Below are 19,592 nucleotides of genomic sequence, written 5' to 3'. Positions count from 1 at the left end.
TTTCTTATGTATCTGGTATTTAATGCTGACAGGATTCCAGTCAATGGAGAGGTTTCATTGCAAGTAGCTGCAGGTGTGTTTCATGGTAGAGATAAAAGTTTTCAGTGAAGCAGATTTTGTTTTAAAACAATTACATCCTAAAACATAATTAATATAGATGTTGATTTTGTGGGGCAATATGGTATGCATTTTGTGTGTTATGCTGTACTGCTAAGTCAGGCAAAAGCATCAGATACCAAATCTTCTGAAAATGGTACTTAATATTTATTCTTAAATGGTTTAGATACTCTGGAGTGAATAAACTTTAAAGCATTCATTAGTATAATAGGGTGTATTTATAGTATTGTTTCATATAAAAATGTTCATTATCTGCAATGTATTTTTATTTGGTACTGTGTTCAGTAGGTCTCCTCAAAACCTTGTTAATGACTATTTAGCTCTTATGTTTTTGGTCATCCTAGAAAGTATGATTCCTTAATAAATTTGAGCATCTACTCTGTATTAGGAATTATGCTAGAGCAGGAATTGCTCTCAAGAATTATATAGTCTCAAAGCAGAGCAGTTGTAATGAAAATACATATATAGTGATTCAGTTTAAGATTAGAGGGTTTAAATTGTCTAGAAAACTGTCTCTTTTAATAACTGGTCTTAAAATATTTTATGATGGAATCTGCATTTCTCATAAATGGATACTCATTGCATAAGTATTGTGAAAAAGGTTATTAAGTTTTTAATCATTTTTGGTCCATAACAGTAAGATTAATTCTTTGGAAAACTTGCATCAAAATAAAAATAAGATGTATATGTTATTTTACCTTTTCAGCTAGCTATAGTCAGCAGACTGGACCCCAACAACCTCAGCAGTTCCAGGGATATGGCCAGCAACCAACTTCCCAGGCACCGGCTCCTACCTTTTCTGGTCAGCCTCAGCAGCTGGCTGCTCAACCGCCACAGCAGTACCAGGCGAGCAGTTATCCTCCACAACCTTACACTACCCAAACGTCTCAGCCTACTAATTATACTGTGGCCCCTGCCTCTCAGCCTGGAATGGCTCCAAGCCAACCTGGGGCTTATCAACCAAGACCAAGTTTTACTCCACCTTCTGGAAGTACCATGACCCCTCCTCCAAGTGGGCCTAACCCTTATGCACGTAACCGTCCTCCCTTTGGTCAGGGCTATACCCAACCTGGACCTGGTTATCGATAAGGAGGCCAGCTACACTGATGAATGTAGCTGCTAGCTGTTTGTCTCCTAAAAGACTCCAATACTATTTTATTTTAATTTGTATTGAAGTTAATTCAAAAGGCAGAGCATTTTTTTGATATCATTGTTGCTGTTAATTGAAAGTATAATTTGCTAGAACAAAAGACCAAAATGAAAGTCGTTTTTCTTCCTCCCCTGCTTAAAAGTGTAACAGCTTTTTAGTTATTTTGGAACACTACATTTACATGTGTGTAAAGTGATTGGCTTTCTAGCTTCCCTTGTCCAGAGGATATTAAAATGCTAGGTTGAGGTTAAGCCATCATACTTGGCTTTCTACTATTAACATGATGTACTAAAGTAGAGACAATGACTAGATATTATGGATAAAATGTAACATTGATAGGTTAATAAAGGTGATTGAATCCATTCATGGTCTTGTATTAATTTTGTTATTAACATACATAAGAAAAATAATGTTTTTAAACAGAAATCCTTACTGGTGTTTTGTCTTAGAATGAAGTATAAACATTTTAATTTACAGATTCCCATGGAAAGAAATTGCCCTGGTTTTTTTTTTTATTTTTTTATTTTATTCTTTAAAAGAAATGTATTCAACAACCATTCATTTGAAACAAACTAAAATAGACTTCACAGGAAGATTAACTTAGGACATACACACAATACACTGTTATATTGGGGTGGGGGTTCAGAGACCCTAGTTTACTTTGATTTTTCCTTATGAAAAGTATGTTTGTGATATCTTCTAATGAACCATTTAGAAATAAACTCAAGTCTTAAAAAAAACTACATCTCTTTATTGAAGAATTTATAGTTGTTTGAAAAATACAGAATTTTAGCATTGATAAGAATGAAGCATGTTGAAAAGTAAGCACACAAAATGAGGGTAATGATGCAGCATTCCTATCCCAGCATGAAGGAAAGTAATACCTTTTAATGAAAATGAAGTTAGATTTTTATTACAGCTTGAGTTAAACAGTATTACAAAACACCCTGTGATTCATTCATAGAAATCTAGCATAAATATATAGCAGATAGTCTGTAAAATGGTAGAGATCTCATCATGCATTATCTTTTCATGCTCAGACTTCACATATAGTCTCAGCATACAGCTCAAATAAAATCATAAAAATAGACTTGCTTAAAAGGGATAATTTTGATAGTATATTCAGACACTTTTCTTTTGAAAGTATATCATTAGATTATCAACCCCATTTTTAGCTGAAATGAAACTTACTGATTCAAATGAATTTTTTCAGTAATTTGTAGATAATTTATGAAAATTATATTAACAGAAAGTATCTATTCAGGAAATCTTTTCAGCTCATAGTAAAAAATGGAAGTTTAAATAAACGTGAATAGTAGGACCTTTTCCCCTCAGATATAATTTTTCCCCCTGAAGATAATTTGATCTAATAAGTTAAACTAAGTAGAGTTTCATGGAATTAACTCACCAATAGGAAGCATACACACCAATAAAAGGAAATTTTTTAAAAGTATATATAATAAGTTTTTGATGTTAATTTTGTTATAAAAGTATCTCAGAACATTATTACAACACTGTGATAAATAATATACAAATGATCTCTTAAAATACCATGAATAGGGAGCCAGCTTCCCTAAAAATGTTATTGTTAATGTCAATATCTTGCTTTCTTAAAATGACTTTGTAAAACCTGATAAATATTCTCAGCAATCCTTTCTAATAATAAACATCTAATATTGCTATTAGATTGCAGACTTTTATACATAGTAAACAAAATAGCTTTAAATGAATGTGACAAATACCATAGTATTTCCATCAATATTTTTTTCCATAATGAACCAGAAGTACTTTGGAGCATGACTGCAGCATCTACCATTTTCCAGGAATTGTAGTCCCACATTCATACCACTGGACATAAGTGATTTGGGTGTGGCCACCTATTTCTCCAAATTGGACAGGTTCCTGGCGAACTGCTCTGAAATAGCCTAAGGAGGAAAATAGTTTTGTTTAATAGTTGCTGTGTTTTATTTTTGCCCTCATTGCTCATAGATTCAAGGATAGTGCTGAATGACTGAAAGTTACTCTGAAGCAAAGTAATTTGGAAAACTTCAGAGCAACAGAGGCCCTGGTATCTTTCCTTAGGTATGATGGCTCCTTAATCATAGGACCTGAAAAATTTTTGACATTTGCCTTAGCAAGTTAGGATGGAATGGTTGGTAGTATCTGAGAGCAGTTTTAACTGCCAGTTAATATATTCATAGACCTTGTTGTCATCTTTTAGTATGTTGATATTCTTAAGTACCATTGAATGAACTGTTACTGAAAAGTCTAACCAAATGATTGAAAAGATTTAAAGAACCTCCTGGTGCTTCCTGAGTAATTTGGACAATTAATTTACCCACTTCTGAACTACTTAAACAAGGATTAAATTAATTTTCAGTCTTTTTTCAACCCATTACATGGCTTGGTGCTAAAGTGTCTTTAGCAAGTTACAGAGGTTATTAACTTCTCAACAAAATTGTTGTATTTTATTTATGTATTTATAAGGCAAATAGTATTATTTTTCATATATAGTAGCAATAAAATTTACTTCAAAAATTTTTAAAAGGAATAAAAAAATAATGCAGTTATGCACAATATAACAAAAGCCATAAAGTTAATCATGAATGATTTAAGTTTGGAGAACACTGATCTCTTATAGCTGTTTTTGCAAATATAGATTTTCTTGGAGTACATTTGTACACGTCTGTGTAACTTTCCTTGGCTCTAAGTAGAGAAACTTAAGTTTATTGCTTTTTCTAGCCAAGTAATTAGAGCAGTAGGTCTGCAGAATTCTTTTTAACTTGATGACTTTCTTCAGCTTGATTTCTTTCTGAGTTAATCTGGAAAGCTCTCTTGCTCATGAGAAGGATCAGAAAGCATACCTTCCTTTGTGGGTAACTGGTCAGAAGTGAGTTGCTGTCCTGTGCGTCCATCTAAAAACGAATCTACAAACTGGCAGTGATCTTCTCCATGGCCTCTTTGATCGCCAATGTTATAAAATTTTCCTGAAGAACCAGAAATTAAAAGAATGAAATATTGCTTTGATATGTGACAATTCTGAAATAAATTGTTTGAAAGAATCATCTTCCTGTTCTTGGATATTTCCCCTCTACTCCTGTATCAGCCTAGTTCAAGCTACCAAAGTCTCTTGATTCAACAGGTGTTCTTATTTTCATTCTTGTCTCCTCTCTGTTCTTCCTTCCCTCCCTTCAGAGACTGATTTTTAAAAATGCAAGTGAGATGTTACTACCCTCTTTAAACCTCTCCAGTGGTCTCCCACTATACTGAGAATAAAACTTAAAACTCCTTACCTGATTTCAAAGCTCCATGTATTCAGCCCTGCTTGTTTGATGTTCCCCTGTCTGTACTACAATAGTGGAACTGACCAGGTGTGTTCTGCCTCAGTCTTTGCACTTTTTCTTTCCCCTGTCTATACATCTGTTGTCCCCCTGACCTTTGTGTGGTTGCTTCCTTCTCATAATATTATTATTAGCAGAAGTGATACCTTTTCAGAGAGCTTCCCTAAAACCATTCTAACTAAAGGCACTTCCAATCCTTTAAATCCAATCTTTTAAAAATTATCTTCAAAGCACCTGTATAAAATTCATATTTATTTTTTGTCTGTGTGCCTCTACTGAAGAGAGAAGGAAGAGAGAGAGATGTTACATGAAAGCAGGAATATGTCTTGTTTGCTGCTTTGCCATCCGCACCTAGAAGAGTGCCTGGCATGAAGTATATAGCATTTGCTAAGTGAAAGAAAAGATGCATGTTTCTATGTTGGGTCATCCTTGCATATTTGTTAAAAATGTTTATGAATATAGAAAATTACAACTACATGAGGTTAGAGCCCTTTTGGTATTATAAAGATGAAATACTCTTTCCATGATTATTGTTAGACACATTCATTTTATTACTAATATGTTTTTTATCCTAGAATGTTTGTAACAAAGATGAATATGCTAGTGCCTGTACATTCAAGTTTGCCTTGACAGCATGGTTTCAAAATTGCATTTTCATTATTTACTTCTTAAAAGCATCTTTTAAGTCCTTGTTTTCTAGCAGTGTGACAATTTCAATAACATTTTTTTCTTAGGAAAACTAAAGATGCTGAATTACCCCCTAGTTCCTGGACTTCTCCATGAAAAAAACCATGTTATAAAATGCTGCAAAACATTCCCTGAAGGCAAAGGCTAAAAATAATGCTGGTTGCCCTGCTTACCTGTGAGTGAGTCGCTCAAATAAATCTTGTATCTTAGAGAGTTGCACAGTTGCACTCCAACAAATTTTTTATACCACGTTCTTTTGACATACTGTTTGCCCTTACATTCTGAGTAAGAGTCTGAATTAAAGGGTCTTTCAGTCCAGATGGCATCTCTTCCTGCTGCATAAGCAAAACACAGTTTGAATTTAGTATCTTGATTCTTGGGTACTGAGGGGATGTCCTAAAAGCTTTCCAAAAGCAGTCTGCAAAGTTCATTGCCAACTTGTTGGTACCCGTTTTTTTTCCAGTACAATTATTGGAGCCCAAAATACAAAGGTTTTAAAAAGTAAATCCAAAATAAGTTCCTTCCTGTCAATAGTAACAGTGAGAGAAATCTCAGAACAGTGTGTTTTGCTGTTGAGTAACCTCTGCAGTGCTCGATGCTGGCTATCGTTGAGGAACAAATTTAGGTTTCCTTTTTGCAGAATATAAAATTTAAACAACTGCTTTGATGTGATATGTTATTAAAAGTGGAAATGAGACGGTTTATCTTTTTTTAGTTTTACTGAGGGGATGATGGTTCTAGGGATTGAACCCAGGCGCACTTTACCACTGAGCCACATCCCCAGTCCTTTTTTGTTTTATGAGACAGGTCTCTCCAAGTTCCTAAGGCTTGCCTCAAACTTGAGATCTTCCTGCCTCAGTCTCCCAAATTGTTGTATTTACAAGTATCTACCACCATACCTGGTGAGGGTAGCATATTTTGACTTCGTTATTGAACAGAAAATTTCAGCTTACATGATCATATGTGTGAAACCAAGTTTTGAAATATCTTGACTTGCCCCTAGAACATCATAGGCTCTCAAATGTTAATCGGTGTATTAGGTAAACATTCACACCTGATCTTCTAAGAAGTCTAAGTAGTAAAATAGCGAAATCATCAATTTTGCTGACCCTTTTTAGTTCAGTCAGTTTAGAAAAAGCATGTAGTTGTTCACTGAGACACTTACCAGAAACCGGCTCGCTCACTCTCGGGTCCGCTGAGAAGAAACGACAAAAAATGTCAGCTATTATTAATGTTAAGTCCTAACATTCCAGTGGAATGATGAAGACAGATGCTTACTGTTATGTCTTACTGCAAAATGGTACCCTCTTGCTGAAGACTGAATTTGCAAATTTGTTTTGAAAATAGTTCTTGATTGAATCATCTGCCAGATCTTCAGCTGTAGTTTTTATGTGTGATTTAATAGTTGGGAGACTGTTGCTATGCCAGCCTTCAATTTTGAAAGCTTCCTTTTAGTTTCACACAAAAGCAATTCATGGTAAAGTCACCAAGATGCCATGAACATTAGTTGCTATAAAGTTTATACAAATGTATGTGCCAGTGTGTCTTGTTAAGGAACTGGAGCTTCCACTGTCTAGGAAATTTCACAAAACAATCATAAATTCCCTTTCTTTTTTTTAAATTATTTTTTTAAATACACAACAGCAAATGCATTACAATTCTTATTACATGTATAAAGCACGATTTTTCATATTTTTGTATATAAAATATGTTCACACCAATTCATGTCTTCATACATGTACTTTGGGGTTTTTTTTTGCATTAAAATATACCACAATTTTTCATATCTCTGTTTGTATATGAATTCCCTTTCTTGATGTACTAATATTTTGATTCTAGGCATACAAAGGAGCATTCATTCAGATTTTTGAATATAGATTATGCCTTTTTTTCTCACATCAAGGTAAAAGAGGAAAAACCTAAGTAATTGCTATAAGGGTACCTTCATCAATTAGTTTTTTTCCCCTGTGGATTATTATTTAGGAATTCAAGTTTAGCTGGGTTTCCCATGAGCTTCCCATGCAAAACATTGTTCCCGCCATGCCCCTTTACATCTCTGTTGATGGGATTACCTGACTCAGTACTGAATGCCACTGTGTTGCTGGCTGGGCCTTCACCAAGTGGGTTTTTGGGTTTCACCTGGAATTCATAGCTGTGTAGAGAGAAAAATAAACTATTATTGAGGGGTAGGAAAGCAGCATTCTCTTGCTGTACTGACATCCTTCCTGGCTCTGTTTGAAATTATGATTACAGTGAATGGTAATATTCTGGAAGTAAGTTGTGGGAAGAATAATGCTTTCTTAATTTTACTTTCAAAGCATCTAAGGTTTTGTATAAGAAAAATATTGTTAATATAAAAAGATGGTTGTTTTTTAAAAATTATTAGAAATATTTGGACAGGTTGGGAATAGATATATAGGAAAGTATGTGCTGAACCAAAGTTAATTTCAGCACTGAGAAGCCTTCATTTCTTTAAAATGTGTCAGCTACTGCCTGGGACAAAGAAATGGAAAAGTCCCTTTTTATTCCCTATTACCAACACTGGTATAACCTTGAATTTTAAGTCAGTGTTCCTAAAGTGGTATTTGAACTACTTATATCAGAACCACAAGAGAGGGTGGCAGTGGGGGAAGTTTGTTTAAAATGCAGATTTCCTGTCCACGCTGGCTACTGAGTCTCTAAATCATTCCAGGAGGAATTTGCAATACATTCCTAGTCCTATACCCACTGAGGTTTGAGAATGCCTAGACTAAGCTGTTGGGCACAGATACCCACGAAAAAGTTTCTTTTCAAGCCTGGTTGTAGCTCCTGGGACTTGGGTCTCCATGTATCACAGGAAGTCATAGTGTTCAGAGAATGGCTGGTAGTATTGCTCAAATGGAGCACAAGCACAGATAGACTTTTCTGCCCCTCAGTAAGCCAGCTTCAAATTGCTAGGCTCCTCACCCTTTGTTTACATTAAAAAAAAAAAAAAACAACAACAAAAAAACCCCCAAGATCCTTTAGAATTATAGGACTTTTCTATCCTTAAGAATTATTAAATTGTGCAGTATTTGACAAATTTTATTCATTAGATGCACAAGCAGAGAATACTTGTAAGAAATTTAAATAGTATCGGGCTGGGGTTGTGGCTCAGTGGCAGAGTGCTTGCCCCTCACATGTGAGGCACTGGGTTCGATCCTCAGCACCATATAAAAATAAACTAAATAAATATATTGTGTCCATCTATAACTAAAAAATATTTTTAAAAAGAAATTTAAACAGTAAAGTGATTTGCCATTTGCCTAAACATGATTTCCTTTCAGCATCAGACTTAGCAGCAAAATAACTGAATTTAAAACCACCTGGAGTTAGCTGATAGTACTGTGTGAGTTCCAGAATTGTACATGATTTTTAGTATAGATGGTACCAAGGTAGCATTAGAAAAAAACCTTTTTGAGTCTCAAGGAGTCACTTTCTTGATCACTGTGGCATTTCATTAAAACACTGTTAGACTCTAGTGTAAGATTCTAGCATTACAGCAATGGCAAACACTTTTCAAGTTCTTACTTTGTGTCAGATGCATTAATCATTCTGCATATATAAAGTAATCCAACACACAAATCCTGTGTGACATTATTCTAAACTTTAGCTGAGAATAATGAGGCCCATAACTATTATATAATTATTGTCTTTGCTTTTTCAAACTTCAAAACTTTGTGAAATGGGAATTAAAACATTTCTTTTCAGATTTTTAATGAGTGAATGCAAATGAAAGCATTTTGTAAATGGAACAACTGATGTAAGGTCATTGACATTTACCATAAGAAATGCTGACATGAAAGCACATATGCCATTTCAATAAATAAATCTCATATACATCGGGTGTTTTCACATGGACTTTTTTTCTAGATATTAAATTCTTCCTAAAAGGTCTAATGCTCTCAAAACAAACTAACAAAAACAAAGTTCATAAAACTAGTGAATTGAAAATGGAAGGAAAAAAAAAATCACAGGCATCTGGAGTTTGATTTAAGTGGAAATGCATTCCACATTCATTCCAGGCCATTGCCATCAGTGCTGTGTCTTGGCCAAATTGGATTGCTGAAATCATCTCTGTGTCTTTTTATTTCACAGTTATTTACACTTAAGCTTCATTTGTAGCATGGCCACAAATATTCATAAGCTACTTTTTCTGTGTTTTTTTTTTTGCCAGCATTTTATGATACTTGACAAGTTGTGAAGAAATGATTTTAAACTAAGTTTAATTAACAACACAAGGGTATTTTTTTGGCTGAATAAACCCTATATAAACAAAAAAATGTTTGTGATGGCAAAAATCTTTCCTCTCAAATACTTTTTGATCATGAAATGAACACCATAGGTCTGTAACATCTCAAAGAAAATATTGATTGTACTTAGGATAAGCAGAGGATGCTACTTAAAAGTTTTTTAGCCAATGAAGTTCTTTGAAATTTAAAAATAAACTTCAAATGGCAATTTTAGAAGCTAAAGTTGAAAACATTCTACAAATATTTGAACTAAAAGTCAAAGATACAAAATAAGAGAATATAAGAAAATTGGAGGATTATTCCAGATAGTTTAGTACTCAGCTGGCAGGAATTCTAGAAAACAGGGGGGAAAGGATGGTAGAAAATTATTGCAGAAAAATCATATAAGAAATTTCCCAGAACTAAAAGATGTGTGTCCATATTGAAAAGGTCAATTCTGTGCCCACCAAAAGGAAAAAAAGAAAAGAACAAGGATTAATTAAAGCGTGTGAGTTGCAAAATTTCAGAGTACTGGGGAATAAAGATCCCAACAACTGAGAACAATACAGTGGGTTCCATTTAAAGTATTCAGAATCAAAATGATATTCAACATCTTAATAGCAACAACACTGGAAGTTAGGGGGAAAAAATGGAACAATGCCTTCAAAGTCTTCATTTTATCATGATTTTATCCTACACCAATAATATCAAAGTAAACCATGGACTTTCTAAAGCATGTAAATAACTAAAAAAATATATCATTTTATATATACTTTCCCAATATATGTTTCTATAGAAGCCATGAAGAGAGGGAGTAAATAAAGAAGAGAGACGTGGCTGCAGGAATTAGGGAATTCAACATAGTCAAAAATGATGGCAAGGGATTCAGCAAGAGGTAGGTGTTCCCTAAGACAAATCCAGAGAACAAAGAGATGGTGTGTTTGACCATTTTGAGAAGTGAGTGGCCTAGAAATAGAGATTTAATTAACAGAAGAAATATCTAAAGAAATAATTAAAAAAAAATGTTTGCCTCTGGGAAACAGACGTTAAGAGTAGAAAGGAACTGCTTTTTTAGTATCTGCAGCATGGTCCAGTGGCTAAATCTATTTTTCATTAAGTAATACAAAATACCTGGGGCGGCCTACTTTAAAGAAAATAGGTATATTTTGGCTCATGGTTCTGGAGGTACAAGATTCAGCAGCCACATCTGTTGATGGCATTCTTGCTGGCAGAGTCCTGAGGTGGTGCAGAACATCACATGGTGACAGCCAGGGCATGTGTCTGAATCTCTTTATAAAGCTACGAGGATTTAATCATGGGAGATCCACCGTAATATTTTTTTCCATTTTATATATAGACAGCACAATTTTTCATATCTCTGGTTGTACACAAAGTAGAGTCACATCCTTCATGTCTTCATACATGTACTTAGGGTAATGATGACCATTGCATTCCATTGGCTTTCCTACCCTTATGTCCCCTCCCTTCCCCTCTTCCCTTTTGTCCTATCTAGAATTTATTTAATCCTCCCACACTACCATCTTATGGATCAGCATCCTTAAATCAGAAATCATTTGGCATTTGGATTTTTGGGATTAGCTAATTTCACTTAACATATTCTTCAGCTCCATCCAAATATTTACCTGCAAATGCCATGATTTCATTCTCTTTTAATGCTGCTATAAACATTGATGTGGCTGTGTCCCTGAAATATGCTGTTTTTAAGTCCTTTGGGTATAGACCAAGGAGTGGGATAGCTCGGTCAAATGGTGGTTCCATTCCAAGTTTTCCAAGGATTCTCCATACTGCTTTCCATATTGGCTGCACCAACTTGCAGTCTCACCAGCAATGTATGAGTGTACCTTTCTCCTAACATCCTCGCTAACACTTATGGTTGTTTATATTCTTAATGGCTGCCATTCTGACTGGAGTGAGATAAAATCTTAGAGTAGTTTTGATTTGCATTTCTCTAATTGCTAGAGATGTTGCACATTTTTTCATATATTTCTTAGTTAATTGTATATCTTCTTTTGAGAAGTGTCTGTTCAGTTCCTTGGCCCATATATTGTATCTCAGTGACAAATCCCTCTGAAAGGAAAACGAGGAAAACTACCCTGTTAACAATAGCATCAAACACAAACAAACAAACAAACAAAAACACTTGGGAATCAATGAAAGAGGTGAAAGACTTCTACAATGAAAACTACAGAATGCTAAAGAAAGAAATTAAAGAAGACCTTTGCAATATGGAAAGATCTACCTTGTTCTTGAATAGGTAGAATTAATATTGTCAAAATGACCATACTACCAAAAGCACTATACAGATTTAATGCAATTCCAATCAAAATCCCAATGATATTCTTCATAGAAATAGAAAAAGCAGACATGAAATTCATCTGGAAATAAGAGATCCAGAATAGCTAATGCAATCCTTAGCAGGAAGAGTGAAGCAGGTGGCATCACTATACCAGATCTCAAACTATAATACAGAGCAATAGTAACAAAAACAGCATGATATTGGCACCAAAATAGACTGGTAGACCAATGGTACAGAATAGAGGACACAGAGACTAACCCACATAATTACAGTTATCTTATATTTGACAAAGGCGCCAAAAATATACATTGGAGAAAAGATAGCCTCTTCAAAAATAGTGCTGGGAAAACTGGAAATCCATATGCAACAAAAAGAAATTAAACCCCTATCTCTCACCATGCACAAAACTCAACTCAATGTAGATCAAGGACCTAAGAATTAAACCAGAGACACTGCATCTATTAGAAGAAAAAATAGGCTCCAATCCCCATCATGTTGGATTAGGCCCAACTTTCTTAATAAGACTCCTATAGTGCAATAATTAAAATTAAGAATCAATAAATGGGATGAATTCAAACTAAAAAGTTTCTTCTCAGCAAAAGAAACAATCAGTGAGGTGAATAGAGAGCCTACTAATTGGGAACAAATTCTTACTACACGCACGACAGATACAGCACTAATCTCTAGAATACGTAAGAACTCAAAAATCTTAACTCCAACATAATCTTATCTAATCCTAATCATTTTAAACACCATAGTCAAATTAAGTTTCCACCTTCTCAATACCTCAACATGGGGATTAAACTTGAGCATAAGTTTATGGGAAGAAACCATAGCAAAAAAACTTGTACATATGTTTCTGGATAAAAATGAAAATTAAAAACTCATTTACAAAACCTACTATATCAAAATAAGTATTTAAATGAGTGTTGTACAGATGACAAACCTTTGAGCCCCACTGAGAACAATCCAGGTATATTAATAACCCTTGCAGAATGCTCTGCCTTGCTCAACATGGGATGGTGTGGATTTTAGCAGAAAGAGTCTTTCCATTCATCCCAATCACAAGATAGTATGGTCCAGTGGTTAAGGACATCGGTTCTTGAGCTAGAAAGATGGTTCAAAGCTCACTAATGTGATTTTAAGGTAAATTAAACTTTCTGAACATTGTTTTTTCTTCATACATATAAATTAGGATAATACTACTTCTGAGGATAATATTATAACCTCATAAGGATCTAAAACTATCTGAGGTTTTTGTGAGAATTCAATGAGGTAATGCATGGAAATGCAAGGTACCTGATTCATAATGATTATAAATATTTGCTAGTAGGTCTACAGGATTTTTTTAAAGAGGTTCTTTTGTTATTGGGGAATTTGACAAACACTGCCACAGAACTCTCAATGTAGAATTCTCCCAATTTTAGAATTCTTTGATGTCAACATAGTTCCTTTAACTATAGGGGTCCATGACCCTTAGTGGATAAATCTGCCTACTATCAAATAGTTCCAAGAGAAAAGTTAGATTTCATTGAAGAGTCTAGAAAGCTCTGAAGCATTATCCTAAAAGGGACAGAGGGTAGAGTTGGACACCAACAATTTTGAAAGCAACTATGCAAAATCATAAGTTTTTAAAAATATACCAGGCATGGTGCTGCATACCTCTAATCCTAACAACTCGGGAGGCTGAGGCAGGAGGATCCATCACAAGTTCAAGGTTGGCCTCAGCAATTTAGTGAGGCCCTAAGCAACTTAGTAAGACCCCATCTCAAATAAATAAATAAATAAACAAACAAACAAACAAATATATGACAATTCATTGATGAGTGAAAATCTATGATTTTAAAAAATATGATTAGTGGGTTCACAAACTAAATTGTCAGAGACAGGAATGTCTACCCTTTAGCATCTAGCCTCAGGCAAACATCTTGAATAGCAGAATGAGGGTAAAGCCTCAAGGATCTAGCTGGAGTAGACACTTCTGTCATTTTCTTTCCCCTTTCCTTCTCTATTACCTTTCCATTCTATTCTTGCCCAAAATATAGAGCTGAATTATAGTTTTCATTGTTTGATGAACTTTTTAGTTACATACTCCCTATTTGCTTAAAAAGTTATTTTAACAAAACCCCCATAAATCTCAAGTAAACTAATGTTTATATGGAAAGGCCACCCTGTAATTGTTTGACAAGTCGATTTTACCCCAGGACAGTCTCAAAATATTTTTACCTCATTTAGGAGTTTCCATCACAGTGAGAGAAATGGCAAAGGGGAATAGGGAGGGGGGGAAAAAAAGAGAAAGGGCCACTCAAGGGAATAAGGAAATACAGTCAACCAGCTGATATGAGTTTGTCTCCAGGGACATTGTAGGACTGTTGTAAGCATTTCTGGAGACCTGCCACATGCAAAGCCATTGTGCAGATATGGGCATATAGGTAAGAAGCAACTGGGCAGGGCTGGATAATACTACTTCTGAGGATAATATTATCCTCAGACACAGCACAAAACAGAGTAAGAGCTGCGCATGGTGATGCACACCTGTAATAGCAGCTATTCAAGGCTGAGGCAGAGGATTGTGAATGTGAGGGCAGCCCGGGGAATGTAATGAGACCCTGTTTCAAAAATAAAATAAAATAAATCCAGTACAGAAGGAGATCAGGGAATTGGCAATCATGGGAAATCATGAAGTAGCTGCCCGTTATACCCTCAGGGATGTTTCTTGGGTCCTCCGTTTCTGAGGAATTTCAGAGTTGGAAATTCCAATTCTCATTCTGTAGTGCTGCCATGATGTCCGCTCAGCCCCTGCCCAGATACCAAGGAATTCAAAGAAAATGTAATAAAAGTATATAGGGTGATATAAGAGGAAGAATTGCTGTCTTTATAGACTAGTAGAGTTCCATGCCCTTAGAGAATTGGTCTTTGGCCTGATAAAAGTTGCTAAAATGAGCAAAATGAGCAATCAACTCAACTTCTTTTACTTTTTTCTACAAAGCCTTTGAGAAGAGATATTGAACATACTGAAAATTTGAAGACCAGAATTTTATAAAAACATTATGAAAAGGGTATAATGGCTATTCCTCATGTCTGTTTCATTCAGCCCAGATTTACGGTTTATAAGGAGAGGCTGCCTCTCTTCCAGCTTACCCTCAGTACCAACATTTATTAAATCAAACAACATAAACAAGAGTCCCAAACAATCATTGCTGCCACTTCAGTACGTTTTAGTCTTAGGGACTGGTCTCCAAAATCCTCTGGAGCCAACAGAGGTCAATTAAAGTACTTGAGCAGATTAAGTGAATTTGATTTATCCTAATTACCAGAGTACATGTTCTATAGGAAATTGTTGGATCACATTTAAGTCTGGCACACACACAACAAATTCTTCAGATTTTCAGTAAAGTGAGAGGAGAAGTGGACTTGTTAGAGCAGAAGAGTGGATTAAAGGACTTTTTTTTTTTTTTTTTTTAAGCATGCAATGATTGCGTAACCATCCATACTGGCAAGCAGTTCATCAGGAAGGACCTGGTCCATCCATGCATATTATCAAAATGTGTGCTAAAACCAGTTCATCTGAAAACACTGCAGACTGATGATAGTCAAAGAAAAGTGATTTACTGGAATTATTATGTCATGAAACTGATCCAGGTTTTAGTTTTATTTTCAGTCCCAGTTTTCTCACTGACTTCATGCATGGCTTTGGCTATCACAGGATTATCAGACATAAGAGAATTTAGAGATCAGCTAATTCACACCTTCAGACCCTGTAAGAATGGGTGCAAGACTTCTTGTTTAAAATATACTTTATCAGTTCCTCTGTTCACAGAACTGAAAATAATCAGTGGTCCTGCAGACAATGTGGGTTGTTCCAGAGAGGAGGGACTCCTCCTAATATTTTTCTTCTAGTCCAACAAGAGCCACACATTGCCTAAAGAGAGAGGATTGGTGTTCTTGGATGACTGTAAGGAAGGAGAGGTTTCATGAAGACAAAATAAATGGAAAGTAAATGTTGGGGAATGGGTTAGGTGGATTTAGTTGGATACCAACATCTCAACATTTTATTTTAGGAATGAGAGATGGATGGATCCTCTAAGGAGAGAGACTGGAGTTTGTCTGTGTTAGCTAATCTCCTTTGCCTCACTGAACATTATGTCTCCTCTTTCCTGTGCACAATGTGACCACAGCTCCCTGCAGCTGCAGGCAGGCACAGGTCAGGCTGGGGAGACCCTAGGTTGCCTTTGGAGCTGCACCCATATGTCCCAGGGTGGCCACGTGGCTTTACTCTCTGCAGACAGGAACATCTAATGCCAGATATGGAGTGGAACTCTCCTAGCAGCAAAACAGCTGCTGGCCCCCTACTGTGAGAAAATTTTTGGAGCTTTTTCTGAATAGATATAAACCTGTCTAAATGATTAAAAACAGGCAGGTTGACTTTCGCCATGAGAAGGAAAAGGGAGGACAGTTCATTGTCATTTTGTCTCTTGGATAGTGTGTGACCATTTCAAATTTCTGACTATAACCAGTCTATACATCTTTAATCTCTGCTTTACCATCCTGGGTTAAATGTTCTGACTCCAAGCTCTACACCCACGTTGATGTGTAACAATTAGCCAGTAACTATCCTCTGTTTTCAGATGTCACGTTTTCTTGTCAGGCCAAGTGGTGGAAAATGCTGCTAAAATAAATGATTCACATGTATCTTCTAGTAGTGGAATTCAGCTATAGAAATTCTCTCAGAAGCTACTGTTTTCCAGTTATTAATTAGGAAATTTTTAACAGCTGTCATTTAGATTGTTCCTGTGTAGACACATAATATTCTAACATTTCGTCTCCTACCACAATCACATCTGGTTAGCTTTTTTCTACTCATCCTTCAAGCCTCAGCTCAGCTGTAACATTTTGTGGGAAAAACTTTCTAATTTCCCCAGACTTAGTGGCATGCCATTGACTCTGGGCTCCCATAGCATTTGGGGCATACTTCTATCAGGACTCTTGCCACTCTGTGGAGAAAATTTGGTCATTAGCTGCCTTTTGGATTACCTTAAGCTCAAGGGTAGGCACCCTGTTTCTTCATGTATGTAGCCACAACACCAGGCATAGTGCTGAGCACATCACTGGCACTTAATAAATGTTAGCCGGATGGAATGGCAAACCTTTTACAAACAAATTGGCTTTAAAATGTCACTGGAATAACTTCTACATTTTGGTATGCTGGGAGAAGTTGTGAGGACAGCCTGATTCAGAAAAGGAACACAATGCACATTTAGAAACTGGATGACTTTCAATGAATGCATTGTACTACACAGATCACTTTTTATTAAGTGGAATAAGAAGCAGGAAACTGAAGAGAAACACCATCCACATTTTGTAAGCACAAATATACCTATTAAAAAGATGAAATTAATGATGTGTTTTCTCTTTTACTCTTTCCTTAAAATATATTATGGTACAAATAGGCATGTACTCTGTCTCTCTTATTAGTATCTCAGGAATCAGAACCAAGACCATCAAATGGTCTTGTATTGAAACGTATGCTTATTTTGGCAAATTTAAATCATTTAAGAAAATTAGCAGTTAGAAAAGTTTCCATGTAACAGCTCAAAATAGAGAACCTTAAAAAAATCACATTTGTGAAAGAAGTATTATATTTGCAGTATAGAACTAAAGTTTACACACAGAAAATCATCTATGATGAATTAGATGTTTCTTTTCCCCAAAAAGATTAAATGAATTTTCCTACCGAAGAGCAAAAATGGACTCTTTTGAGTGTCACTGTCAATACCCAATTCAATTCAGTGAATTGGTGACAAAGAGAGGTATAAAAAAGTGAAACTAATGGGAAAAAAGGAAACTCCTTCTTGAAACTCCTACTATATTATCAGAAATATCTAAGGCCCTTATTTTTTTTTAAAGAGAGAGAGAGAGAGAAAGAGAGAGAGAGAGAGAATTTTTTTTTAATATTCATTTTTCAGTTCTCAGTGGACACAACATCTTTGTTTGTATGTGGTGCTGAGGATCGAACCAGGCCGCACGCATGCCAGGCAAGCACGCTACCGCTTGAGCCACATCCCCAGCCCCAAGGCCCTTATTTTTTTGCATAATGAAATGAGCTGATAAGATATTGGTATTTTAGATTTAAGGAAGAATCACAAAATGATATCAGAATATGATTAATTTGGTATCAATGTGCAATAAGGGACAAACTAGAAAAGTTTTTTTTTTTTATCATAGAACAATGTTAAAAATATGCAATTCCACTGTCAAAACTCTATTCTCATTTTATCAGTTGATGAAAGTCCCAGGATCGCTGTATCTGAGACCAGTATTAAGCTGTTTTAAGTATTAACTATTAAAAACTTTCACCTACATTTTTATCCCAGGATTCCCACTTCTTTACCTTCCCTTTTCCAGCATGAGACCCAAATTCTTTGGTGTTTCAAAACTACTTTACACCATGCACACCCCAATTAATTTCTGGCCCACAGATTTCTTCTTGTATAATTTTTGGCATTTAATACCAACATTTGATACCAATTTCCTCCTATTTTGTTATGCTTCCAGCTGCCCTGGTAACTTACAAGACCATCCTGTTGGCCCCTCTACCCCCATCAATACCTTGCCTATTTTCAAAATATAACTCTAGAGGTATTTATATCTCATTCAAAAAGCTAAAGTGAAATGTAGGTTAGACCTTCCCTTAGGTTGGAGAAGATGACATCATTTTATGTCTTATTGTGGTTATGATTTCTAAACTCAGAACTCACCTGCACTACCACTGGCGCTTACCTTGTGTCTGGTTTCAGATTTTCTATTGTGGAGAAGGTTTGATTTGTAACTTGAATGGACTTGTTCTTCCCACTGAATGACCCATTTTCTCTGGATATAACTTCATATTCTGTAAAAGTGAGAACAAAAATAAAAACACCTCAGATATTTGCCTTCATATACCAAGCAATTTAATTCTTCTTGAAGCTAATAGCACAATAAAGCCACACACATAAAGATGATTGTACTTCTAGAGACACATTGATCTTACTCGGTTGCAATTTCCAGATGGAATGGGAGCATTTTGGGAGATGCTTATGGACTATTTCTGCTTTCCCTTGAGCAGAGCAGAGGAAGGTCTGGTAACTGGTGAAGACTGATGACTCTCTTATGGTTTCTTTGGTCATAGAGCCCATGATTCTTCAGGTAAGTCAGAAAGTCTGCTACTTCCAAGAAGCCCAATTTGGGGAAAGCTCTGTATCAGGCACTGTGCTTGGATAGAAACCATGCTCATCCTCTACGGGGCTTTCAACAGAGTTGGGTTTAGGCCACTGAGTATGTTATACTGCTGCAAAAAGAATTCTTTGGGCTTAAAGCCATATCAGCAAATAATGGTTAACTAAATAATAAACTCCCTTCTTATAGTTCATTATTTGGAATTATATAATTAGGATTTTCTACCTATTCCTTACAAAAGTTATGCTTCCTTGGTAATTTTCTTCATATTAAATAAAAAATCATACCCTTAAAGCCTGCATATAGATAAGCATTAATTTCACTTAAAGGCATGTTTCTATCAACTTACAGGGATCATCAAAAAACAAAGACTTTCAGAATAAGCGACTTTAATTTACAGATTTGTTAGGTGGTTTTCCCTGCTCTCAGTTGGGATTTAACTTAATGCATGTAATGAGATGACAGAGAGGACTGAAAAACAAGCAATAAAACAAACTACACCTCCCCACTCAAGA

The 19,592-nt window shown here is 35.5% G+C and overlaps 2 protein-coding genes across 25 annotated transcripts in view; one reads left to right on the top strand and one right to left on the bottom strand.

Annotated features, from left to right (window-relative positions):
- Positions 1 to 1,629, top strand: part of Tfg (trafficking from ER to golgi regulator) — a 40,513-nt gene extending 38,884 nt beyond the window's left edge. For all 4 annotated transcript variants that reach the window (XM_046455265.2, XM_046455266.2, XM_046455263.2 and 1 more), the window contains one exon: positions 824 to 1,629. In XM_046455265.2, the coding sequence (XP_046311221.1) occupies positions 824 to 1,206 (383 nt within the window). In that variant the 3' untranslated portion in view covers positions 1,207 to 1,629. The remainder of the gene's footprint in view (positions 1 to 823) is intronic.
- Positions 1,630 to 1,997: 368 nt separating this feature from the next.
- Abi3bp (ABI family member 3 binding protein) overlaps positions 1,998 to 19,592 on the bottom strand; it is a 247,636-nt gene continuing 230,041 nt past the window's right edge. For all 21 annotated transcript variants that reach the window (XM_046455259.2, XM_046455247.2, XM_046455248.2 and 18 more), the window contains 6 exons: positions 18,643 to 18,751; positions 7,368 to 7,447; positions 6,461 to 6,490; positions 5,469 to 5,630; positions 4,132 to 4,254; positions 1,998 to 3,192 (listed from right to left, as the gene is read on the bottom strand). In XM_046455259.2, coding sequence (XP_046311215.1) covers positions 3,077 to 3,192; positions 4,132 to 4,254; positions 5,469 to 5,630; positions 6,461 to 6,490; positions 7,368 to 7,447; positions 18,643 to 18,751 — 620 coding nt within the window. In that variant the 3' untranslated portion in view covers positions 1,998 to 3,076. The remainder of the gene's footprint in view (positions 3,193 to 4,131; positions 4,255 to 5,468; positions 5,631 to 6,460; positions 6,491 to 7,367; positions 7,448 to 18,642; positions 18,752 to 19,592) is intronic.

The sequence above is a fragment of the Marmota monax genome, unplaced genomic scaffold (genome assembly GCF_021218885.2).
Source record: "Marmota monax isolate L192 unplaced genomic scaffold, Marmota_monax_Labrador192_F-V1.1 WCK01_AAM20220418_F8-fsc00053, whole genome shotgun sequence".
Taxonomy (NCBI): Eukaryota; Metazoa; Chordata; class Mammalia; order Rodentia; family Sciuridae; genus Marmota; species Marmota monax.
This window is presented reverse-complemented; position numbering and strand designations above follow the sequence as displayed.